The following is a 26,629-nucleotide window of genomic DNA, read 5'->3' as shown; positions in this document are numbered from 1 at the left end:
TGTCCGCTGTCCACATGCTTTAGGATAATAGTAAACGTTATAAAATTTGTTTGTAAAAACATTTATTGAACACCCTTATTCAAATGAGAATTTTGGGAAATTGTAAATTAAATTAAGGTTTAAAAAGAGATTATCGACATTTTTAGTGGCTTTATTTTTCAGCCATGAAATGGCTTACATCATTACAGTGTTGCATTTCAGAATTACTGAGAGGTACATAATAATGGCTATATTTCATCAGGTCCAAAACAAAAAACTTAAGACACAAACTCAATAACTTGCTTGCAACATTGCGAGGCTTTCATCTCTCACAATTAAAAACAAGTGAGCAAAGGCTATAGTCGGGACTCTACACCACTACCCCTGTGCAAAAATGTTTACCAGTGAACATTTTTTTAGCGAATATAATCCGACTACCACTAAACATAATATGCCTTTTTCTCTCGGGGATCCCCATAAGCAACCAACATTTCGTGACCATCAGATCAAAATTGCTACCTGTAGCGTGATTTCAAAAAAATGAAAGAATTGGATGTATTACCGGCTATTGTGGTATCTCCCTTGTTTGACCACCTTCACCAACCTACTTTACACAAATGTGACGGGCTTTCCTTTTGGAATACTACAACCAGAAGGGAGATCTTCGTTGAATTTTCTCCACATAAGCTTTTTGCTTATTCCGACTACTGAATATTATCCGACCTTCACCAAACTTAATAGGCTTCTTCACCTGTGGGACCCGCATCAACTCCAAAAAATTCGTGACGATCAGATCATAATTGCGACCTGTAGCGTGATTACAAAAAAATCGAAAAATGGGATGTATTACCGACTATTGCGATATCTTTGTCGTTTGACCACCTACAACAACCTATTTTACATCGTTGTAAAGGTGATATTTTCTACCTTCAAATGCTATGTTGAATTCGGGTGATACCGATATATGGGGGCTATAGGAAAAAAATGGACCCATATTGGTTTTGGAATATGAAGTATGTCATCCAAATCTGAAAAGTGTGCAAAGTTTTAGTTCGATTGGACAACTAAACTGAACTAAACAGACACCAAAGCAAGTTAAGTAAAACACTGTAATAATAATAAAAACGAATAAGTCGGCTTTTCCGAAATGTACAAACAAGGAATGGTTGACCTTTCCCCCAATTATTTTACTGACAGACCCAATCAACACACTCTGCACCAATTCCACGATAATCCTTCTTATATTGCATGAATACCAATTAGACGGGGTTTTTGGAACCTTCGGTCCATTATCCAAAGAAGTACATATGAAGAGCACAAAGATTACTAAAACGTTTGGCATGAAAGTTGTAAGAAGAATTGGGCCAAATATTGGGGCATTCGTCGCACACATCGCTGGAAACATTGGCTTCCCATCCAATATTCCCTGTCGGCTATTAAAATTGGAACATGAATCGAGAAATGGACCTTAAATGGATTAAAAGGTAAAAGTGTTACATTTTTGCACAGGAGATACCTAATGAAATCTTGGAAGTTATTCCTTTCCATAGTTATCGTGTCAATCAACTATTTTATTTGACCACCGTAAGATTTTTTAGCTCCTTTGTGTCATTATGTTAGGAATCATGAACCTGCCTACAAAAAATATTTTATCGCTGTAAACAGGACGACGAGAAAATTTTTCAAAACGATGGTAAAATTGTCAGAAAGATCGTCGAAGAGCCCTTAAGCTGCACTTGGGCGAAAATGTTGAAATTTTTGTACCTGAAGGCGCTGTCCGATATTGAACTTTTTGGAACTTGATGTACGATGTACAAAATTTCGTCAAATTGGTTACTTAATTCGTAGGTTATTGGTCTTTTTGTGGTAGTTGTTGTAGCAGCTGGCTGCGTCCATAACGAATCGGGAGACAGGTGGGTGAACATGCAGGGCATTTATCGTGCTATCAATTCGAGCCCTATCGTATTGAAGCGGCCACTCATGTTTGCTTTGGCAGCTGTTATTCTTCTGTTGCGATGGTTTCATACTGCAGTTTTGTACTAGATACCTGCTCAACTGCATCAGTGTGAATGCTATACAAGCCTGCCTGATAGACTCTGTATATGCAGCAAATCTCGATAATCCGTGTGAGGAAGCCGGTTTCTGCACTTCTTGTACAAACCTTCAGCAAAACGTTGTAACAATCGCAACGTTTCATGCTGCAGGTGAATGTGAGAATGTTTTTCTAACTCAAAAAATCATAAATTTCGGGGGAGTCGGTATTACGACGACGAAGTTTGAAACACTCTGGCAGATTCTCTGGAGCAGCAAGCAGCAATATAACTCCTATCGAAGTATTCCTGTAGGCGACTAAGGTAAGAATAGCCTCGGAAGTGCTCCCATTCCCTACATCCATTACATCTCACAGATATTGACATGTGGTGGATGCGGATCTGGAGCATATACTGCCGCTCCCATGGTGAAAAAATATATGAACAATAACATGGTCGAAGATCCCTCCGAGTCAATTGGGTGCGTAGAACCGGCAACCGTTGCTGTTGTTGTAACAGTGTTTTATTATTATGTTTGTATGTTCGTTCTCCTGTTCAATCTGGCTCTGGGTCTATCTCCAGTTGCAGGAAGTTGGCCACTTCGATGGGATGTAACAACAGATCCACTGGAGTCAGATGAGTAGGCTTGGCGGGGCAGTTGAATAGGTGCTTAGTATCGTGCAGGCCCATGCCGCATACTGGGCAGATGTCTTGCACGGTGCGATCGATTCCCGCCCAATTGGAGTTTAGGCGACTGCAATATCCCGAGCGTAATTGAGCCAAAACTACTCTATTTTGTCGTGGCAGCTGACGCTCTTCAGCTGCGATAGATGGGGGATGTGCTCCGATGACTGCATTCACACAATAATTGCTTTTGGTCTTACAACTGTGTACGTGTGAATGCTGTTCAAACCTGCCTGATATGCCTGTTGATCCAGGGGTTCTCTCCTATATTGTTGGACTGTCGTCTCTAGAGCATGAATATCCTTCTTGATATACCTGGGTGTATCGGTGGCCAGCAGATGGTGATTGGGATGGCTCTCACGGTAACACCCGAGCAAGTACTGCAACGATAGCATCACATTATGTTGTCGTACTGGAAGAATTTGTGCCTCCTCATGTAGATGGTCCACTGTAGATTTGAAGAGGCACCCTGTTGCTGTTCTCAGGGCGGCGTTCTGACAAATTTGAATGTTATCCCACTGCGTGTCACATAAATTCGGGGACCAAACTGGCGCCGCATAGCTTACCACAGACCGACCTATCGCTTTATACGTGGTCAACAAGGTTTCTTTTTCTGCACCCCAAGTGCTACCGGCTAGGGACTTGAGGACCTTGTTCCTACATTTCAGTTTATCACAGATAGCTGTGACATGCGCGGACGACGTGAAAGTGGTGTCGAATGTGACCCCTAGAATTTTGGGGCAGTTTGTGGTCGGAATTCTGCTACCATCGACCCTGATATTCAGCTCCCTTCTATACTGCGTCCATGTGGTGAACAGAGTGGCCGTCGATTTAGTGGCGGATATCTGCATATTCCTCGCGTGGAAAAAGGTGGTAAGGTCGGTTAAATAGGAGTTCAGTCTCTCACAGATGTCATCAGGGTAGGTACCTGACGCCAGGATCGTACAATCATCCGCATACGTTACGATCTCAATGCCGTCTGGAGGGGGCGGAATACAGGAAAGGTAGAGGTTAAACAGTTCCGGAGATATCACTCCTCCTTGGGGAACTCCCTGTTTCACTCTACGGGGCTTGGATTTCTTGTTCCTGAATTCCACATACGACTGGCGACCACACATATAGTTGATTATCCAACGTTTCAGACTTGGCCGGAGGGTTGTGTACTCGATGTCCTCGAAAGCGTGGAGTGCTTGACAGTATCAAAGGCTTTTGATAAGTCAAGCGCCACCATCACTGTTCTATCACACGGCCGCTCCTGGTTGAGTCCTCGACAAAATATGTGTGGAGATGGCGTGCAGCGCTGTTGTCGTGCTGTGCTGCTTACGGAATCCATGCTGATGATCGGCAAATTGATAGCTATTTCTAATGCTGGGGAGGACTAAGGCCTCAAGGGTAGGCCGGGGCGATTTGAAAACCTTAATGAGCCCTTCGCGTTTCTGATTCCTGGGATTGAACTGAGCAAAAAAGTGAAAATCGAGCCTCCCGATTGACGTTTTTTGGATATTTTGGCATATAACAGCCAAACCATTGAGATTTTCGATTCAACACAAAGGCATAAATTGTAGCCAAGACAGTAATTGAAAACTTTCTAATACATCGCGAAAGCATTGGAACGCTCCTTCAGGCAGTTTTGGCCTTGAGAAGGTGCAAACTTTTCGAAAAATGTCGATAAATGACACTGTGCTACAAAAGTTGACCAGAAAAATATTCAAGTGTACTGATGCAAAATTATATCGTGTTGGGATCCATGGACAACGACAATGCCTTTAGTTCGTTGGGCTCACTTCGTTTTATTTTTTTATAACGGTAAAAGTAGTGAACATCTGGCTTATACGATTCACCTTTGCTGGCATCCTTGCCTTCAGTAGCGGGACCACCCTGCCCATTTTCCAGACTTCGGGAACAATAAGGGTGGCTAGCGACAGGTTGAGAACTTTAGTGAGATACTCCATTCCCGGCTCATCCAGCTGTTTCAACATTACCATGGAAATTCCATCAGGGGCCAACGCTTTGGATGATTTAGCGTTCCTGATGGCATTCGCAACACCATCCATTGTAAACTGTGGTGGTTCATCCTCGGCAGGAAGAAATCTAATGCGACGTAACACTCTTCTCCGGCAACCGTGGGATTCTTCTGTAATTTTAGTTGAACCGGCAGGTTTTTTTAGAGCGGTTGGGCTAATATCTTATATAGTGTGGACCTGCATCTAAAAAAAAGTGATGACAACCAGATGCAAAAATATTTAAGACGATCAGAGGCAGGTCCTAAAAATGCACTTGTGCGAACATTTTTAAAATATTGTGTGGAAGTAGTATACCGGTATAGTCCATATTCAAGCCTAACCTATGTCTGAAAAATACTATGTGCAAAGTTTGAACCAAATTGGTTTCTCCCTTTGTTAGTAGTCGTACGTACCAAATATTTAGCCACCAAATTTGTTATTATTACACCAATGTACCCAAGATTAAAGAAAACTTATTATTGATAATTTCTATGGAATTCTTTTAAATTTTTTACAACCTCACATGTAATCAAATCTTATTATTTTCACTATTTTATACACGGCCAAACACATGTGAATAGAAATTGAGGAGCTGTCTTTATTTTGGAAAGTCTCTTATAGAGAACTAAACATTTAGAATACTGGAAGTCTCCTTGGTTTAATTTTTATTGGGTTGATTCACATATTACGGAAGGCGATTAAAACCCTCGGCAAAACGCTACTCGTATTTTCAGCTCTATAAGCCGTACTAAGGGGTAGTTTACACTATATGTAAATGTCATATGACATGAAATTTTCTATCATTATATAGTCGCTAATATGTGCAATATTGGGGATTTTCCTTACGCCATTTACTTTGTGCGTTCACACCAGCAAAATTGTAATAAAATTACGTCAACACATTGCCTGCGTGGGTAGATATGGAATGTTTTTATTTCGTGTCATATGACATTGATAGATAGTGTAAACTACCTCTGAGTTCTTAAAATAGAATCGGTCTGCATATATCGATATAAAACAATCTCCTTTTATATCTTCGGAGATCTTCTTGGGAATTAGTTTCTTTTAGAGAAGTAATTAAATTATCTTCGGACATTTGTCCGCTTAACAATAAGCACACTTTCTCTTAAAATATGCAATTTTTATTTTTTTATCCTTTTATAGCACAAAACAACGAATAACGATGTTAAATTCATAACAAACAACCGTTTTCTAAATTTGTGCATCTAAGCGAGTATCTCAGTAACAGAAAAATCACCAATTTATGTGCTATATATAGCTATGCTTGCTAATCTGCTTAAGCCATTAACAGGTTCTCAAGCACGAGATTTTTTGGCCTAATTTCCATATTGAAGCGAAAAAAATCACACCTAGTAGGTTAACAGTGAATTTGGGTCACGTTCTTTGTGTTCAATTTGCAAATAATCACAGCGACATACCTCAATGGATGTCTGTATAAGTGTGTGTGTGTGTGTGTGTGCCGGTGTGTGTTTGCCAATAATTAAAAAAAACCAAAAACCTTTTAAAAACTGTAATGAGTGGAATTTCAATCATTTCTCTTCAAATAGGAATGAACATGACATGGGGATGTATGAAAATAAATGCTGGTTTGTTACATTTAAACATTCAATTGCAATTGAAGTTAACAGCCATCAGCCAGCCTGTCAGCCGGACATTTGCCCAACAGCTTCCGCTTGTGGGTCGAGTGGTTCGAAGTCTCACACACTCGACGATTAGTCATGAAATAAAAACGCACTACTAAAAGTGAAATTAATTTTGTTAATATTTCTTTTTGTTGTTGTTGCTGTTAGTTTTTTTTTTTGGAAGTTCAAACATGTGTGAGTGTGCATTTGTGTGGCCATACCTGTATCTGTATCGGTGTGTGATGATGGAAGGGAAGTTTTACAATCACTCTCCATGTATTGGTAGCTGTGAATATATACGGGTTTTGTTTTTGTTCAGCAACGCTTAGCCGTTGTGTTGAGCATTTGTCGTTTCTTTAAAAATGTTTTTTTTTTATTTGATCAACGAGAATGTTAAAAAAGCGAAAGTTTTTTATTCAGACTATAGCGAGCGAGAGGGCTAGCTAGCAGCCATAAATGGCAGCTTTTACCCACACTTTGGCCTTTTTGGTCTGTCATAATTTTTAAATAAAAGTGAAAAGCAAGCAAATGACTGTTTGACTTGGTTCGCGACATCGCAATGTAGCCAAAAGAAAAAAAAAAGCTAAGAAAGAATCTGTTGCGGGAAGATGCGGCCGGCCATCATTCGCAAGCAGCCAACCATCCACACACACACACATTATGTTAATGTTCACAAAATAATAATACTACATAACAATTTGTCCGTTTGTTTGTTTATTTTGTGCGTGTGTGTGTGTGTTATTTATAGTAATTTTATTGAAATTAAGCAAAGAAAGAAGAAATGTATAATTTCTAAGACTTTTCTCAGTTTTGGCAAAGCCAAATCATTCCAAATAGTGGCAACAAAAGAATGAAATAAAGTTTCTTTTTTATGTGCGTTAGACTTGTTTGGTTTTGAAGCCGTCATCCGTCCGTCCATCGTCAATGATGGGTAATCACCACCACAAAAAAAAAAAAAAATATAACGACATAATTTTTATTTTTAACAACTTTTACTTGAAACATATAAGGAAGGTCTTTTGTTGGCGCATTACAACATTTCTTCTTTTCTTTTGGTTCATTCGTTTGGTTTTTTTATTTTTTTTTTAAATTTTTTGTTCGCGTCGAATTGTGAACGAAGAAAAGGCGTGAGTGTTGATGGGTTTTTTTATTTGGTCTAATGGCAATAATGGGGGGATGTACACATACTCACAGTTATGAGAGTAATTTGTTGGTTTGTTTCTTTATAACGCCGCTCGTCTTGTTTTTGTGAAAAGCATATTTCATAATTTATTATGTCAACTCGATGACACTACGTCGGCGGCGACAATGATATGTTTTTGGTCAATTGTTTTTGCATTTGGAGCACCCTTTTGATTGATGGCCAAGTATGTGCAACTATTACCTAATCGAAGAGAATTTCACTTTTTGTCATAATAACGAGATGTGGAAAATGAGAAAAAAAAAAACTGACTAATGATGCTGAACCAATTGAGTGTTATGAAAATCTGCGTCTTTTGTTGATATTGTTAGCAATTGTTTCGGTTTACTCGATATTTGGTAATATTTGCTGATGAATATTATTGCATTTTTCTGCTAAGACAGTTGTTCTTCACTGAGAACTTCGAATTTTTTGTGGACAAATTTATTATTTTCAATTAATTGAGCTATCATGACCTAAGGAGTTTGTATGGAAAAAGTGAATTCTATTGAAGTCCCACACACCCTACCAATATGCTATGATTGTTTCGCTGACTTTTTTCCTTCATGAATAGTAATGCCTTCCAGTTCGGACAACATTGTCTGTTTGTCGGCGAGGACCCAGGTTTCGGGCTCAGCTGTGAATTTTTATTTGTTGTTTGTTGTATTATTGGGACGAAGGTCATTATTTATGAAATCAGAGGTTGCTGATTAAATTGGCATTGGCATTCGGCTAATGCCAAGCAATTTTTACGGATGTTTTAGGCGAGAAGCGTGCGGCAGCGAAGATTGTTCCAAAATTGCATGGAGATCACTCAGGAGCTGTTGAACTTCGTAAAAGACAATCCAGAATACCACAAAAAGGTTATAACTGATGACGAATCATGGGTGTATGGCCATAACATTGAAACCAAATCCCAATCATCCCAATGGAAACGTCCAGAAGAACCAAGACCTGAAAAAGCACTTCAAATGTGAAGGTTTTGCTCACTGTTTTCTTCAACTGTAATGGCATGGTGTATCACGAATTCTTGCCACATGGTCGTATGGTCAATAAGTAATATGTACTACCTTAAAATTATGCGACGTATGCTCGAACCAATTCATCAGAAACGAAGAGAATTGTTGAAAAACCAATTTTATACCCTCAGCATTTATGCTAACGAGGGTATATACACTTTCATACGGGCAAAATGTGCCTCATCGAAATAATGGTTTTTAGACCCCAAGTATGTTTTGACGAAATGTGTTTCAGACAATTTGGAGTCGATTGAACAATGTCCGTCCGTCTGTCTGTCTGTCGGTCTGTCTGGCTGGTGCGCACGATAACTCTCGAACGGATGAGCCGATTGGGTCCAAAATTTGGCTTTCGTAATATTTTGTCCAAACTTAGTTTAAGTTCGAAGATGGGTTATATCGGTTCACTCCTTCCGGTACCTCCCCCACAAAAGTTCGAAAATGTTCGGACATGTGTGCGCACGATAACACTTGAAGGGAGTATCCGATGTGGTCCATACGTTGCACATCGTGAAATTTCTACCAGACTTAGATGAGATTCCAATAAAGACTCAATCAGTCCACTCTTTCGGGTACCTCCCACACAAAATTTCGGAAAAGTTTTGTGTAGGACCAGCTCTTGAATCGCTTCGGTTTATGTTGTAAAATTTTGTATTCACCGCCCCCACACGACGGTACAAGTTTTATCTGGGGCAAGGCCATACTTCCTGAGAAATAGCCTGAAAGATGCAAAAGCCCCTATGACACCGTGTGTAGTGGTTGTAGCGCGAAAGCATCTGCCGATTCGGTGCAAAATTTGGCCTTCGAAGATAAGCCATATCCGTGCACTCCTTCAGGTACCTCCCCCACAAAACTTTAAAAATGTTCGGAAAATTTGTGCCCACGATAACTCATGAAGGGAGTGACCGATGTATTTGTCTACTCCTACTGGTACCCCTCACAATAATTTCGGATAAGTTCATTTTAGACCTGCTCTCGAATCACTTTGATGTTTGTTGAAGCGATTTGCATTCGCTACCTTCATTACGACGGTAAAAGTTTTTCAGGGCAAGTCCATATTTCTTGGGAAAACAGCCCGAAAGCTGTAAAAAACCCCTATGTCACCATATGTGGCGGTCACTAAAATGCTAGGACGATATCACTTGAATGGGGCAACCAATTTGGTCCAAACTTTGGATCTCCTAATATTTTGTCAAAATTTAATTTAACTTCTAAAATGGCCCACATCGGTCCTCCCTAAGGGTACCTCCCTCACAAAAGTTCCACATTAGTGCAGTTAACTCCTAATCCACATTTTTGTCGGCAAGTTCAAATGTCCAAAAAGGGCCACAAAATTCTGAAGAGACCTTAAATACATTCGATCTGTCCGTAGGTGAAAGTTTCACTCCACATTAGCTGAGGGTATATATCTGACACTTTTCTACTTGTTTTTAAAAAAGTTAAGTAACGGTTGTTTTCTATAAGACCTCGTATATACCTGTTTGGCTTTATGGTCACCGTATGTGGCGGTCGGAGAGCACGATAACTCTTGAACTGTTCAACCGATTTGGTCCAACATTTGGTCTTCTTCATATTATATCCAAACTTAGTTTCATTCCGGCCCGCCACTTCCGGTACTTCTCCCCAATATTTAAAAAATGTCACTAAAATGCTAGGACGATATCACCTGAATCGGGCAACCAATTTGGTCCAAACTTTGGATCTCCTAATATTTTGTCAAAATTTAATTTAACTTCTAAAATGGCCCACATCGGTCCTCCCTAAGGGTACCTCCCTCACAAAAGTTCCACATTAGTGCAGTTAACTCCTAATCCACATTTTTGTCGGCAAGTTCAAATGTCCAAAAAGGGCCACAAAATTCTGAAGAGACCTTAAATTCATTCGATCTGTCCGTAGGTGAAAGTTTCACTCCACATTAGCTGAGGGTATATATCTGACACTTTTTTTACTTGTTTTTAAAAAAGTTAAGTAACGGTTGTTTTCTATAAGACCTCGTATATACCTGTTTGGCTTTATGGTCATTTCGTTTTGAGATTTAATGTCTGCAGTCAAATCCAATGACAAATCTATTTATACCCTCAGCCTTTAGGCTAATGAGGATATGATGAAAATGTACCTTATAGAAATAATTTGGAGTCGATTTAGACCTGTCCGTACTCCCGAATTTATCAACCAATTTGGTCCTCGTAATATTTTGCCTATAGTTAGATGAAGTTCGAAGATGAACCATATCGGCTCAATCCCTTCTGTAACTCCTCTCCAAAAGCCCAACATTTTTTTTGCTAAAATAGTGAGTATGAACGGATCAACTGAGTTGGTCCAAAATGTTTGTTTCTGGAAATATTTCTTCCGAAATAGATCAGGTTTAAAAATGGACTATATCCGCCCATCGGGTATCACCAACCCAAAATTTTCGTGGATCAGTTATACATTTTTACAACAGGCTTTTATTAACTACTTACGATTTAAGTCTCGTAAAATTTCTTGTGGACGTACATCACTTTCCAAGAAGTTATCAGTCCGAGCATCATCATAATATAAAGAAAATTCGAAGATGGGCTAAATCGGATAACACCTTCGGATACCTCCCTTACAAGAATTTAAAATTTTAGCTTTAGAGTAGTTTAAGGACTGTTGCGAGATAATTTTGAAATCTTTACCGTTGATACTGTCAAACTTCTACGGTGACCAACTAAAGTGGCTGGTGGACGTGATAATTAGCGAAAGAAATTATTGACAGAACGAGATCTAGTCGATTCATACTTTCAGCTGACTTCTTCATCAATACTGCTCTTTAATCCCGATCACGATTTCGATTATGACTACAAAACGATATTTTTGTTTGCAGGGGAAAACCAATACTTCCCTAGATATGGACCCCGAAATGTCCCGATCGTTAGAACCACTATATCAAACACCTCTCACACTAAAGTTTTGCGGTCTTTGTTACAACTTTATAATCTTCTTTATATATTGAACTGACCTGCAATGTACGAAGGATTATTGTTTTTTTGTATCGACTCGCTTTGCTTAGCAGGATAGCGTGCCGGTACAAGTCCTTACCGGCTATGTGGTTTTTTATTATTTAAATTTTGCCGATAAGGGGCTTGAAGAAAACGTAAGAAGCGGTACACCGCACCTACACATCTATGGCTGTCAGAAAGCTCATTAAATATATCGGATCGTAGGATGGGGTGCCACCGTGGTGCAGTGGTATGCACACCCGCCTTGCACGCTAAAGGTCGTGGGTTCGATTCCAGGCCAGGCCTCAGTGATGTTGGCGACATTTCCTGAGTATTTCAGCCTTGTAAAACTTCTCTACAAGTGGTGTCTTATGACACGCCGTTCGAACTCGGCAATAAACTGTAGGTTCCATATCATTGAGCTAATATAAATCGGGGTACACTCATTGATATGAAAGAAGTCTCCTTTGTCCCATCTGGGATGTTTGTGGAACAATTATATATAGGATGGGGCTTATATATTTTAGTGCCTAAGAATAGTGGAAGCTTCGGTAAAAACATTAAATTATAATATTTAAAACCGTTAAAATTCGATTCTAAAAACTGCATTCTAATAGACACTACATATTTTGTTTTATAATATTTTAATTATACTTTTAATCCGTTATAATTCAAATCTAGCTAGTTTCCAGGTAGAAAACAACGAAAAATGGCAGAAAAATTCAAATATAAACAAAAGACTTAAGACACAAACAGCTACTGATGTACAATGCCATCGCGTTAATTGCTGCTCTTCTAGCCCAACTAGTCAACGATCCATCCATCCATCTATCCATGTACAAGAATTATGTTTTATCTCTCTTCAGAATCCATTATTTCAATTTAAACGTAATAAACGAAAGACTTAAGACACAAGCACAAATACACAACATGCAAAATTAAATTTGCGTCGAGATTTGGCACTTTGGCACAAAGCGTATTCAAATTATGCTTAACTCTCTGGCAATATCTCACTCCGAAAACCTATAATTTTCAGTAGCATGCAAGCATTTCATTTTAATTGTCAGCCACAGAACAGAACTTGGCCATGTCGTCCCCAGGTTCTCTATATCATCGTTTCTAGTCGAGATGAGGTTGGTGGTGGTGGTGGCCGTTGTGACTCATAGATCAGCATAGATTTTTATGATGATGTGAATGATGTTGTATCCGATGGAAATGAAGTGGTTTTTAATTGCAGTGGATTTTAATTGTAAAGAAATTGATGTGATCTTTTGTTTTGATGACGAACTCGGAACAAAAATGCTGGTGCAAAATCTCCGAATGGTTGGGTGAGTGAAGGATCGGCTACGCATTATGGGTGGAGATTATGACAATTGAAACAAGATATGAATGGACTAAGGCAGATGTCATGACCATTGTCTTTGTTGAACTCGTTAAAAAAAACAAAAGCTGGAAGAAAACTTACCATAAAGCAAAGAAGAATGCCAATGCTGCAGCTGAACGCTTATAATGGTTAAGTGACTTGGGCAAAACAAAAAGACACAAATCTTCTTTACTCCAGTCTACGCTATGAGACTGGAAACGGGTGGTGTTCCAAACACTGAGCACTGATCAACAACTTTCAACGGAAATGTAGAACGTTGTAGGCCTGTTGTTGTTGTTGTATGTTAATATCAAGTGATACGTGCTGCTGGACGTGGATGCTGAATGATGGTAATGTGGTTAACTGGCACTGGCACCACTACTGCTGCCACTCGTTACAACAGTGCTGCAGATGGAGGATGATGGCGATGATTTTGATGCTGCTACTCCATGAAGCAAGTTGGCTTTTGGCTTGTTGGCTAATAATATCAAGACACTTTGTGTGTTTGTGTGCCTTAAATTGCTGATATTTGTGGCAGGAATGCTGTTATACGATGATGGTATTTTTTTGTTTGTTTTTAGTTTCGGTCTTTGTTCAATTCTACCGCTGATCTTGCAGAAGAGAACCTGTTGTCGTTGTAGCAGCTACAGAAGAACAGATTATGATGCTGCTGTAGATGATAATGCAGATGCGAATTGGTTAAAACTGTGGTTTTTCAGTTCAAAATCTTTACTCCCTGACAGGCTAAACAAGCAGAGCACTGTTTTGAGAGATGCGTCGTAATGGGGAGTGCGGTGGTATAATTTGATATCCAAAAAAAAAAGTTTGGTAAAAAACCAAAATTTTGTTTTTCTTTTCTGCTGCGAAAGCGTGCGTATGCTTGTCTTCAGCTACAACATGTGTAATTCTAGGTATGTGCAGGTGTAACCACTTTGCAAAATTTCCACTGTTTTCAAAGAGAAGGCGGAGGGGACGGTGATGGATGGACGATTTTAGAAAGTTTGCTCAGGCTGGCTATCCGATGACAATTTGTGGGGTATTAAAAGCAATCGCCAATCGCTTATCTTCGTTTGTGTGTTTCTTGGTTTTTTTGTTTGCTTTCCAGTTTAAGTATCCTCCGGCTTCAGTTGTGGATCATTCATAACTCCTAAATTGTTTAATGAATGATCAGGTTTTTCATTAGATATGTATATTTGTTGTCTTTTTTTGTTGATTTTTAACCTTTTTCGTTTTGTTTCACAGACTTTCTTTGTTTTACACCGTTTTCCGTTTTAATGAATGAACGAAGTTAGTGGACATAAGTTTTAATTTAAATTTAATGACCTCTCGGGGTAACCGTTATAAATTTGCTTAACACAATCTGGGTACACGAATAACAAATGCTAGACTACCACTCTTTCACACCAAATTATCGCATTTAATTAATTTTTATTTGTTTGTTTTTCTTCTTCTTCTACTTCCAAAACTAAAATTTGATTTTCTTTTCTTTGTTGTTGTGGTTGTTGGTTTGTCACAATTTCTTTTTCATTTCTTTTATTTTGTCGGCGATTTGAATGCGGCCGTATTCCCAAAGCCTGTCCGACAAAGGCAAATGTAAAACAGCAACTGAAGATCCGAAAGTAATAAGCTTTAGCATTAAGACACATTTGTGTGGTTGCTTTGGACGACGGCTGGTTGGTGCGACGTTTCTGTATGGTCGGCTGTTGGGGAGTTTTGTTGTTTGCTTGACGGATGGAAACTATCTGCGGCCCGTGGCTGAGGATTAGCCAAAAGTCTGAAACCAGTGACTTTGTAGCTGGCAGCAAAGTCAGCGTCTACGCTGCTGCGAGCAGCGTCCAAAGACACACTCTTGGCTTAGCAGTCTGCCTTGACTTTGACTTTGGTTATCTCCACATTACCGCTATCGTCTTTCCGTCAACAACAAAACACAAGAATTCTCATCATCATCGCCATCGTGATCAGCAACAAGAGCACCAGCCCCAGCAACACAACCTCAAACAGTGTTACAAAGTCAACGAAAAAACGAAAAAATCTTCCCAGAAATGTTTGTTTGGCGATATCTTTGTTGTATTTTGTTTATGGACTGAGATTTGGTAATGCCTTGTTTAAACAGCCATTTCGAATCTTGGATCTTTTGCGTTTTCTTTTCTCTGTTGTTGTTTTCCAAATAGAATCTCTTTCGTCACTGATTAGTGTTGTGGTAAGGTGAACAAGAAAATACGTTAAGAACTCCCGGCACAAATATGTTTGTGTTGTACACATGTCCGTTGTTCTTGCACAACACCACAAACAACAACAAATGAAAAATAATCCAAGAAAGAAAAAAAGCGAAAAGAAATAAGTACATACATACATGTTTATCTTAGTAAGCATGTGCAAATGTTGAAGGTATGTGGTCGACTTTAAAACACCCTACATGTTCTACCGTTGAGGTATTTTATATACCCTATTTATACAAATACTTATTTAATTTAAAGCTGATTCGTTTAGTTGAGATGCATTCACTTAAATCCCTACACAAAGAAGGTCATGTCTTCGACACTTCACAGGATTATTATCACATTTTCAGCCACGGTTAAACTTCTGTAATCCTGACAACAGTTCTAAGTATATGAGAAGAAGTATCTTAGACGAATGATATAGTTCTATTAAAAAATCTGGTGGTCCAGATAAAAATGTTCTTGAAAACTATTAATAGTTTATTAAATTATTGTTAACTATTAATCATTGGGAATATATTTTATAGTGTTTGGGATTTTTCTTTCCACATTCATAAGTGAATTATGTACGTTTATTTTTTATTCAATTTTAGTTTTTGAGATATTTTCAATACTTGAATATTTAGCCTTCAAACTGTAAAAATTATAATAAAATCAACATTGCTCAAAGTAGCGCACACTCCATGATTACCAGTATCTTTTGTTGTTCTTGTAAACCATAGAACGATACATGTATTGGTTGCCTACTCAAAGCTTTACAGTTTTAGCAGATGATGATGATGAAGAAGAAGACAATAACAACGACAACAAAAACACAAACGCACACATCTAAACTTATGGCCATAACATAACGTCCAAAGAAATCCAAAGCAAAAGTCTAACCGAAGAACCCAGAGTTGAGGAAAAACTCTGGATAAAACGCACACAAAAGTAGAAAAAGCAACAGTGGAACACATTTATTTTGAATGGACACTCACACAATTTTTGCATTACTCCAAATTAAAAATGTACAAAATTAAAGATATTAATTTACATATAAAATTAAAAAGAATCATAATCGGTCAATGTAAGGTTTTTGATGGAAGAAAAAGACAATTTTTAATTTGTTCACCTAAAGGTGAAGTATTGTACTATGTCTGTCGTGACGGGTTCCATATTGGTGCAATGGTATGCGCACCTGCCCTGCACACTGCCTGCCCGGGATCAATTTCCAGACCAGGCAGCATCAAATGTTCAACGGTGGCAAAAATACTCCTCAGCGTAATGTTGGCGACATTTCCTGCATATTTTAGCCATGTGAAACATCTCTAAACAAGTAACAAAGACAGAGATATACCCTCAGCCTGTGTATATTGAGAAAATGTTTTCCCATAAACGTATGTCTTTAGGGGGTTTTAAAAATTTTGGATGTATGAACCGACAAAAATGTTGATTAGGATTAAAGATCAAAAGTTTTGCGGAGGAGATACTTAAAGCAATGGATCGGCATTGACCATTATGGAAGTGAATCTCCAGCCGCTACATATGGTGTCATAGGGGGTTTTTACACCGCTCAAGAAGTATGGACTTGCCCTAAAAAAAATATAACCATCGTAATTGAGGCAGCGAATGCAAGTTCCTTCAACAAAAAATCAAAGTGATTCGATTGGAGGTCTTAATGTGAACTTATCCGAAATTTTGTGAGGGGGATACCGGATGGAGTAGACAAATAAAGTCCATATTTGAACCTGATCTATATCTGGTGGATATATTAGGATGTGTAAAGTATGGACCAATTCGGCCACTCCCTACAAGAGTTACCGTACGAACAATTTTTCCGAACATTTTTGAACTTTTGTGCGGGAGGTACCTGAAGGAGTCGACCGATATGGCTTATCTTCGAACTTAAACTATGTTTGGACAAAATATTACTAAGGTCAAATTTTGGACTGAATCGGCAGATCCGTTCGAGAGTTATCTTGGGCTCAAATCACCTCACCCTTTGTCATAGGGGTTTTTTGCATCTTTGGGGCTATTTTCCCCTGATGAAACTTGTACCGTCGTATGGAGGGCAGTTAATACAAGTTTCTAAAACAAAAATCAAAGTGATTCGAGAGCAGGTCCTAAACTGAACTTACCCCAAATTTTGTTAGGGAGGTACCCGAAGGAGTGGACCGATTGAGTCCATATTGGAAATTCGTCTAAGTCCGGTAGACATTTCACGATTTGCAAAGTATGGACCAAATCGGTTACTCCCTTCAAGAGTTATCGTACGTATAAATTTTCCGAACATTTTCGAACTTTTGTGGGGGAGGTACCGGAAGGACCGATATAACCCATCTTCGAACTTAAACTAAGTTTGGACAAAATATTACGAAAGCCAAATTTTGGATCGAAGCGATTGATCCGTTCGAGAGTTATCGTGCGCTCTAGCCAGCCAGCCAGACAGACAGACAGACGGACGGACATTGCTCAATCGACTCCAAATTGTCTGAAACACCTTTCGTCCAAACATACTTGGGGTCTAAAACCATTATTTCGATGGGGTACATTTTGCAAGTGTATATACCCTCGTTAGCATAAATGCTGATGGTATAAAAATGGTGTCTTTAAACAGGCCCTTGGGATATAAAATAAAAAACGTAGCATTTCATTGAGATAATAAGAATCGGGGTGCATTCATTGATTTAAGAGATGTCTCCTTTGTGCCTTCGGTACTGTTTGTGTAAACATCAAAAGCACAGGCTTGGCTGCGGATTTGTAGTTATTTGAAGGGTAAAACGTTTATTCTCCCATTTGACCACGATGGATGAAATGCTTTCTGCACTTCGTAAAAAAGCTAAATGCCCACAAGGAGGAGCACACCTATGATATACCGATGTCCTGTCCATGACATTAAAATTATTCTAGGCGATTTTAATGTCAAAATTTGGAAGGATACTAACTTAGCCTCAAGAGTCAAGAAATTCAGTCTCGAATACATGGAAATTAGACATTGAAAAGCTGCAATTAGAAGAAATGGTCACAGAACACTTCACTCACCTGGCTCAAATACTTTATGAAAACCAGCGTACGTAAAAATACTTTAAATAACATTTCCAATCGTTTCGTTTCGTATTTTCCATAGGAACAATACAAAACGAAACATAACCTACGTTGGCCGAGCTCGCTGTTTAGTTTTGTTTTGTTTACATTCGTGAGTACGAACAAAACGAAAAGCGAAAAGTACTCAACTCCACAAGAGCAGATAAAAAACGGAATAGTACTAAACACATGTGAATAAATCAAAAACGTTTGGTGGTTGATAAAATTCACTGTTTTCACTGTGGTATGCTGATGCTAACTTATAGGGTTGTTAAGCAATCACATGTGTGTGTGTCTGAGTGTGCCATTGACAATACGCACGGCAAACGTTTCCCAAAAATACTTGTCGTTTCGGTGGTGAATGAAACAACTCGGCAAAGCATAGCCGAAGTTACATTACAGCAATCGTACAGTTTCCATCTTTTTACATTGAAAAGTTTGTGTTTTTGTTTTGGTTGTGAGAATGAAACGATACAGAGAAGCTGAAAAGTTTGTGGCTTTGTGTGATTGGTACGCGAATCGTTTTGTTTGTTTCCGTTCATTGATGAAAACAGTGGCAAAACATTGCTCACTCCATACAAACAGATGCAAAATCCATACTTTGTTATTAGAGGCCTCCACCAAGAACCCATGGCCTCCATGACTAGGAGTGCCGTGCTGATAGCGAAGTGAAAAATGCGCCACATTTGACTACTCTGAAATCAGTAGCAATGCTTAGCTCACAATATAGGTATCGAAAGGAAAGGAAAAATGAAAAAGTGAATGGAATGGAAAGTCGGGAGTGTGAATCGAGATTTACATGAGCCAGAATGAAGTCTGAAAATTATACCAAACATTACAGCAATAAATTGTCTGAAAAACAATTAGGGCGCATGAGTTGATATTTTACCAGCCAAGTTGTTCAAGACCGGATAATACTAGAACTGGCAAACTATCGATAGAACGGCTATCGTTTTATTGTAGTATTAAGACAAAGGTTACTTCACTCACCAAATATGTTGTTTGTGTTATCTGTGACGATTTTTTTAAATTGCTTTAGAGTCCTTTACAAACAAAACTTTATGACCTAAATGCGACCTAAAATGATTTTTGAATTTTAACATTTGTTTATTCAATTCCGTGTTTTCCAATAATAATGATAAAAAATTTGTAAAAAGAAAAATACAAAAAATTACACTTTGTTTTCTTAAACAAAATATCATATTACAAAATGTGTTTTAGATTTTTGGCGACACAGTCTTTGTTGTCAGTTAAAGCTGTAAAACTTTACCATGTATTGTGTTCACAAATACTCGTAATATTATACGTGACATTTGTACCAAAGTTATGTGGATAGTCTGGACTGACAATAGTTTTTGTAAAAATCCTAGATTATGATAGTTACTACCATCGGTATTGTTAATGATTTTTACAATATTGCGGGATTTCGCAATTTGTTTTTGTTTTCTTTGGTATTTTGTGGTATATACACTTTCATACGGGCAAAATTTGCCTCATCGAAATAATGGTTTTAGACCCCAAGTATGTTTGGACGAAATGTGTTTCAGACAATTTGGAGTCGATTTAGCAATATCCGTCCGTCTGTCTGGCTGGCTGGTGCGCACGATAACTCTCGAACGGATGAACCGATTTGGTCCAAAATTTGGCTTTCGCAATATTTTGTCCAAACTTAGTTTAAGTTCGAAGATGGGTTATATCGGTCCACTCCTTCCGGTACCTCCCCTACAAAAGTTCGAAAATGTTCGGAAAATTTGTGCACACGATAACTCTTGAATGGAGTAACCGATTTGGTATATACTTTGCAGATCGTGAAATATCTACCAGATATAGATCAGGTTCGAATATGGACTATATTCGTCCACTCCTTTGTGTACTTCCAATACAAAATTTTGGATAAATTCACTTTAAGACCTGCTCTCGAATCCTTTGATTTTTGTTGAAGCAACTTGCATTCGCTGCCTCAATTACGGCAGTAAAAGTTTTTTTCAGGGGCAAGTCCATACTTCTTGAGAAAACAGCCCGAAAGTTGTAAAAAAAAATTGTTGAAAGTTGTAGTGGCTGGATGGCTCGAACCGAATATATTACCCTATATAGCTATATTATGTTTTTCGCAGGCTAGTGCGATAAAAAAGCCGTATCTATCGATATCCCCGCAAATTTTTGAGCTTTAATCCTATCCATACTTTTGTCGGTGCCTACGGCCAAAATTTTGAAATCCCCCCTAAAACAAAAGTTTTTTTTTGGGAAAAATGGTATTTCAATCCACACAGGCTCAGGGTATATCTCTGTAGGCAAATCCGACTGATACTTTTTTACTTGTTTATAACTTTGGAATGGGCATTAATTTTTAAATAGAACTTAAGTTAAAGTGTTTTCCTATCTATCTACAATTTCGCACCATATTAGTTTTTCTGATATTCCCAGTTTGATACCTAAAAGGGTATTCTTTACTTCCATATGATAACCTATTATCATATGGATCTCCAAAACAACATATAAACCAACCAATTTTGCTGGTTAAATAGACCAACATTTTTGTCTGAAAATTGCTAAAAATTTTGAATATACCCAGCAAAATAAATTGGAAGTAGTGCAATGTAGACTAGTTCCTTCACGGCATGTTTTGATGCAGTTCAAACGGAGTCGTGAAATAGGCGCTCCATTCCTTACATTTTAACCGCATTCGGATGCGATCTAATGAATTACATCCTTTCCTCACATTTTAACAGCATCTGGATGCAGTTCAATCGGAGTCGTGAAAAAGGCACTCCAATTCCTTACATTTTAACAGCATTTCGATGCGATACAACGATTGACATCCATTTCTTACATTTAAATTGCATCCGGATGCAGTTCAAGGGAGTCGTGAAAAAGGCACTCCATTCAGTACATTTTACAAGCAGTTGCTTAGTGATCCCTAGCAAGCAAGCCAATTTGTAGTTACCTACAACTACAGAATTTTTCAAAGATAGAAAATGTGTGCATCAATTTCTAAAATTTTTCTATAAAATAAAAAAATACAACCAAAAGTTGGGAACATTTTTACGGTAACTCACGAGCAGAAAATTTCCTGATGAAGTACTTGTCGAAATCTCAACTGGTGATGGGAAGACAATACAAGAACCCCTTTAGCAGATGAAGCAAAAACATTTCATCTTGGATTAAATGGAGAGTGGATGAAACAAACTCAGTTGCGATTGAATTGAATGAAGAAATTTCATAATCTGTGTTTATGTAATAAAGTTCTTATTATTCTTGTTTCGTTATTCTAAATTCGTTTTATTATGTTGGGACAGTTTGCAATGGCTTGCATTTTTATTGCATCTTTGAACTGCATAAAAACAGATTCCGAAGAGTGCCTTTAAATTCAATCCAAAGCACTGCATCAAAACGCGTGCTTTGGATGCAAATTGGACTGCATCGCATAAAATGCGATTCCAAAGGGATAGTTAAAATGCAGTGCTATGGAGTGCATCTTTCAGTAGTCACGCTCTTGTAAAAATCATGAGTGAAAATGCATAATTCGATGCACTTCCAGATCACTTGTACATATGATTTAACTGCATCTTTGGAGGCAAACGTTTTGCTGGGTAGGTGTTATAGATGTTCCTCCTGGAAAACTTTTTGAACTTTCCATTGATGTCAATTATGTTAATGTACCTGGTCAGATAACAAAGTTAAACCATAATATATCCATAGAAACCATATTCTAGGGCAGCTTTAGTCTGCGATCCACCATTTAAAGTCTGGCGCTAGATGACAGCTGATATTAATACTGCATAATCTTGAACCCATGTTATATATTGGAAAATTATTCCCGAGGTGGGCACTGGTGGGCATTATTACTAAAACCTTAGGCCAAATTAATGACATATGTATATGTACATCGAATTGGTATTACAAACTACACTAAGAAAACATACAGCTAACTGGAATTCCACAACACGTTAAAACGCAATATTTATACCCTCAGCATTTATGCTAACGAGGGTATATACACTTTCATACGGGCAAAATGTGCCGTCGAAATAATGGTTTTAGACCCCAAGTATGTTTGGACGAAATGTGTTTCAGACAATTTGAAGTCGATTGAGCAATGTCCGTCCGTCTGTCTGGCTGGCTGGAGCGCACGATAACTCTCGAACGGATGAACCGATTTGGTTCAAATTTTGGCTTTCGCAATATTTTGCCCAAACTTAGTTTCAGATCGAAGATGGGCAATATCGGTCCACTCCTTCCGGTACCTCCCCCACAAAAGTTCGAAAATGTTCGGAAAATTTGTGCGCACTATAACTCTTGATTTGGTCCATACTTTGCCCATCGTAAAATGTGCACCAGACTTAGATAATGTTTCAATATAGGCTCAATTGGCCTACTCCTTCGGCTACCTCACACACAAAATTTCGAGAAAGTTCAGTTTAGGGCCATCTCTCGAATCGCTCTGATTTTTGTTTTAGTAACTAGTATTCACTGCCCTCCATACGACGTTACAAGTTTTATTAGAGGCCAGTCCATACTTCCTGAGAAAATAGCCTGAAAGTTGCACAAAACCCCTATGACACCGTGTGAGGTGGTTGGAGCACAATATAAATCTAGAATGGATCTGCCGATTCGGTCCAAAATTTGTGTATGTTTTGTCAAACATAGTTTAAGTTTGAAGATAAGCCATATCGGTCCACTCCTTCAGGTACCTCCCCCACAAAAGTACAAAAATGTTCGGAAAATTTGTTCATACGGTAACTCTTGAAGGGAGTGGCCGAATTAGTCCATACTTTACACATCCTAATATATGTACTAGATATAGATCAGGTTCAAATATGGACAAGATTTGTCCACTCCATCCGTTAACTTCCACACAAAATTTCGGATAAGTTCACTTTAAGACCTGTAGTGCGATTCTCTAACTAATTTTTTGAGTTACCGACAAATGTCGGTAAAATTAAAATGCTTATAATTTCGCTAATTAACGATATTATTCGGTAAGTTAGCGGCCAATGAAAGTAGTCGAAAAGTTCTACCGATATCAACAGTGTTGTCACCTTTATTTCAACTTTTCATTCATAGTTTTGCGTTTTAATGTTACCGATTTTTGTCGGTAACTCAAAAAATGAGTTACAGAATCGCACTACTGATATCGAATCACTTTGATTTTTTGATTTTTGTTGAAGCAACTTGCATTCGCTGCCTCCATTGCGACAGTAAAAGTTTTTTTTAGGGGCAAGGCCATACCTCTTAAGCAAACATCCCGAAGGATCCAAATTTGTGCTAGGAGTGGATGAAATTGTATGGAGAAAGTGGCCAAAAATATTTCCAATACAAATATCAAGTTAATACGCTGGTTAAAGCTTTGTGCTTCTGCGCATATTTTTAAGAAGCCATGAGCGTAGCTTTCTCCCCTTTTCCCACCCTGGAGGGGTGTATTGTATAAATTGAACACGAACAAATGAACCGATTATCTTATGTTGCAAAAATAGGTATGGGGGAACAAAACAATCTCCAAAACAACAAAAAACCAACCAATTTAACTGGTCTGAAAATTGATAAAATTTTTGAATATATATAGCGTTCTTCCTGGAAAACTTCTTAACCTTTTCATTGATGCCAATTATGTTAATGTACCTGGTCAGATAACAAAGTTAAACCATAATATATCCATAAAAACCATATTCTTGGGCAGCTCTAGTCTGCGACCCACCATTCCACCATTTAAATCCTGGCACTAGATGACAGCTGATATTAATACTGGATAATCTTGAACCCATGTCATACATTGGAAAATTATTCCCCAGGTGAGCACTGGTGGGCATCATGAGTAAAACCTTAGGTTAAATTAATGTATATGATCGAATTGGCATTACAAAATACACTAATAAAACATACAGCTAACTGGAATTCCACAACACATTAAAACGCCATTTTTTAAATTAAGCAATTAATATATTTACTTGCACATAAATTTTAAGTTGTACTCACTAGAAAAAATATTAATCAAATGTTTCGACTTTTGGAGCTGTTGTTAAGATGAACGCGTTCGAATGAAACAAAAACTAATATATTTTGAAAAGGTCCATGTCATAGCTGCCAGAATTACTAGATGTTGTACCAAAAATGTGACATTCAGTTTTATTATTTTTGGCCAACGGCTGGAACCACTGTGCAATGTGAAAACATTTGTTTGACAGCTTACATTACATGTAATTAATTATTGGTTTTAGTTATTATTGTTGAACTACGTGGATAAATATTTTATTTATACATTCAATTTTGTCTTAAACAAATCAAACAATCAATTATTAATTTTTTTAAAATTTTGGCTAATTAACGAAAAAAAAAAATCGCTAACGTGTTCGTTTTAATAGTGTGAAAACAATTCCTTGACAAACTGTATGTGTAAAAAGTAAAAATTTTGTTTTCTTTTCTTTGCAGTATGTACATGGTTTCAACTTGACTTAACGACATTCACAAAAGCGCGGGTCCACTGTGACAACCAATGTGTGTATGAATGTACTTAACAACCAGAATTAACATCAACAACGCATGTGCGCAGCGTCGCGGGGTTTTTATTCTTTTATGATGGATTCTCCACAACTCCCCACCATTTCCATGGTAAGTCTTTCATTTTGGAGCTCTTCTGTTTGTTTGCTTTCTTTATTGTCTTTCGTTGTGATTCTTATGTTGTGCTATCTCTTTCTACTTTGTTGTTGTTATTTTTTTGTTTTCTTTTGGCCACTTGTTGTTGATATTCTTTAGTTAGGCTTTTATTTGGTTTTATGGCCAACGACTTACGCGCATAACGGTTCTCATTAAGGCCAACACACTCTCCATTCACATTAGTGCACACACTCTCGCACGCACACACAAATCATCTTGTATGCCTCTGTGTCATAACTTGGAGGAACATGGAGCCCATAGAGAAGCCAAACACTAAACCAAGTTGAAGCTGAACCAAACGGTAGTGTTGAGTGAGTTAGTGAACCTATTCAAATGGCTGCTTTCTCATGAAAAGCAAAATCCAAAACCCCGTTTCTGGTCGGTCAGCTGATTAACCGAACTAAACTGTTAAACTGTCACTGGGTAGAGTAGTGCGCATACGTTTGCGTTGTGATTTTCTCAATATAAGCAGAACGCATGCGCAAGAGATTCAATGTACAATGGTTTGTGTTCTTTAAAGAAGAGTCTTACTTTCCCCACAAGAATTTGTGCTCTTTTCCTTTCTCTTTACTTTCCAATTTTCTTACTCTTTTTAGGCAAATATTTACATAAAAACTGAGAGATTCAGATTTTTGAACTGATAAAGAATTCAGTGTATATCGAATGTTTAATAATAAATTTTTTTCTACGATAACAAACACATTAATTAGCTACAAATCGTAAATATTATTAAAACCACAATTGGATGTTCTTAATGATTTCACTGCAAAGGTTTGAAAACTCACTTTTGTAAATAAAATGTATTCCCAAAAAAAAATCCACAACTCGGAATTAATTCACTTTGACAAGTCGAAACACACACCTTTTTACTCCTCTGGCATTCTTTTTTGTATATTTTTTGTGAAAAACTTTTTTTCTTCGCCGATTTGTTTTAACTTATTTCTCATCGGCCTATTGCTGTTGTTGTTGTTTTTTTTTCTTTTTGGTATTTAAATTGTTGTAGTTATTTTTTAATGGCCGGCATTTATCGTGTAATGAAATTCATAATCTATTTATAGACAATACTCGCACTAGAACACCAAAGCACACTGAAACGTACCGTACCGAACCGGGCCATCAATTGGCAGAGTGGATATTTCTTTTCTGCACTTTACTGCCGCGACCATCACCACCAACTGCGGACAAATACCGAACTTCTTCTTTTCGTTCTTCACTATTGCTTAGCTTGGCTGGCACTATCTTGGTAACTCGCCCAAGTACTCACTACCAATTCACTCACTTGCCATACACCTGAGCACAACACACCTGAGCGTGGCGATAGGACGTTAACGTTCTTCTTGGTGGCAATGTTCTTCTTTGTCGTGTTGTTTTTTGTCGTTTCTCTTTGATTTGTTCTTTAGTTCTTGTTCATCCCGTCGATGATGAACTTGAGACCTTGACACTGAAGACGTTTCTTACCAACTGAGCCAAATGTATGGAAGATAAAACAAGTTATATCATGTTCGTTGGTCAATTACACAGCAAATCATCCATCCATTCAGCAGCAGCAGGCATGCGGTAGGCACCAATACACAAAAACAAATTCTGAATAAAATTCATTGTTGGTACTTTGGGATTTGTGATTGTGGCTCTAACGAAAAAAAAGGAAGTGAAACAGATTTCATTTGCCACTGCAGCTACCACATTTTTCTACTTTCGATATTTTGGGCAGCAGAAATTAATAAAAAGTCACATACACACACAGTTACAAAGGTAAATAATGTCCACCAGCCATTGGTGACAATGTTGATATTGCCGGCAACCATTTGGGATTATGTTGCTTCCCACAAGCAGGC

General features: G+C 38.0%; 1 protein-coding gene and 1 long non-coding RNA gene across 2 annotated transcripts in view; one reads left to right on the top strand and one right to left on the bottom strand.

Moving 5' to 3' along the window:
• The window catches only part of Np (serine protease notopleural), a 56,057-nt gene extending 41,589 nt beyond the window's left edge, over positions 1-14,468 (bottom strand). Inside the window, exon 1 of the mRNA XM_073957276.1 lies at positions 12,964-14,468. Coding sequence (XP_073813377.1) covers positions 12,964-12,966 — 3 coding nt within the window. The 5' untranslated portion in view covers positions 12,967-14,468. The remainder of the gene's footprint in view (positions 1-12,963) is intronic.
• LOC141404851 (uncharacterized) overlaps positions 1-26,629 on the top strand; it is a 312,536-nt gene that overhangs the window by 136,286 nt on the left and 149,621 nt on the right. The window contains exon 3 of the long non-coding RNA XR_012413085.1: positions 24,570-24,749. This is a non-coding gene — a long non-coding RNA (uncharacterized lncRNA). The remainder of the gene's footprint in view (positions 1-24,569; positions 24,750-26,629) is intronic.

The sequence above is a fragment of the Musca autumnalis genome, unplaced genomic scaffold (assembly GCF_047663935.1).
Source record: "Musca autumnalis isolate F117 unplaced genomic scaffold, ASM4766393v1 scaffold_5, whole genome shotgun sequence".
Taxonomy (NCBI): Eukaryota; Metazoa; Arthropoda; class Insecta; order Diptera; family Muscidae; genus Musca; species Musca autumnalis.
The sequence above is the reverse complement of the archived record's forward strand: the minus strand, read 5'-3'. Positions and strand labels throughout refer to the sequence as shown.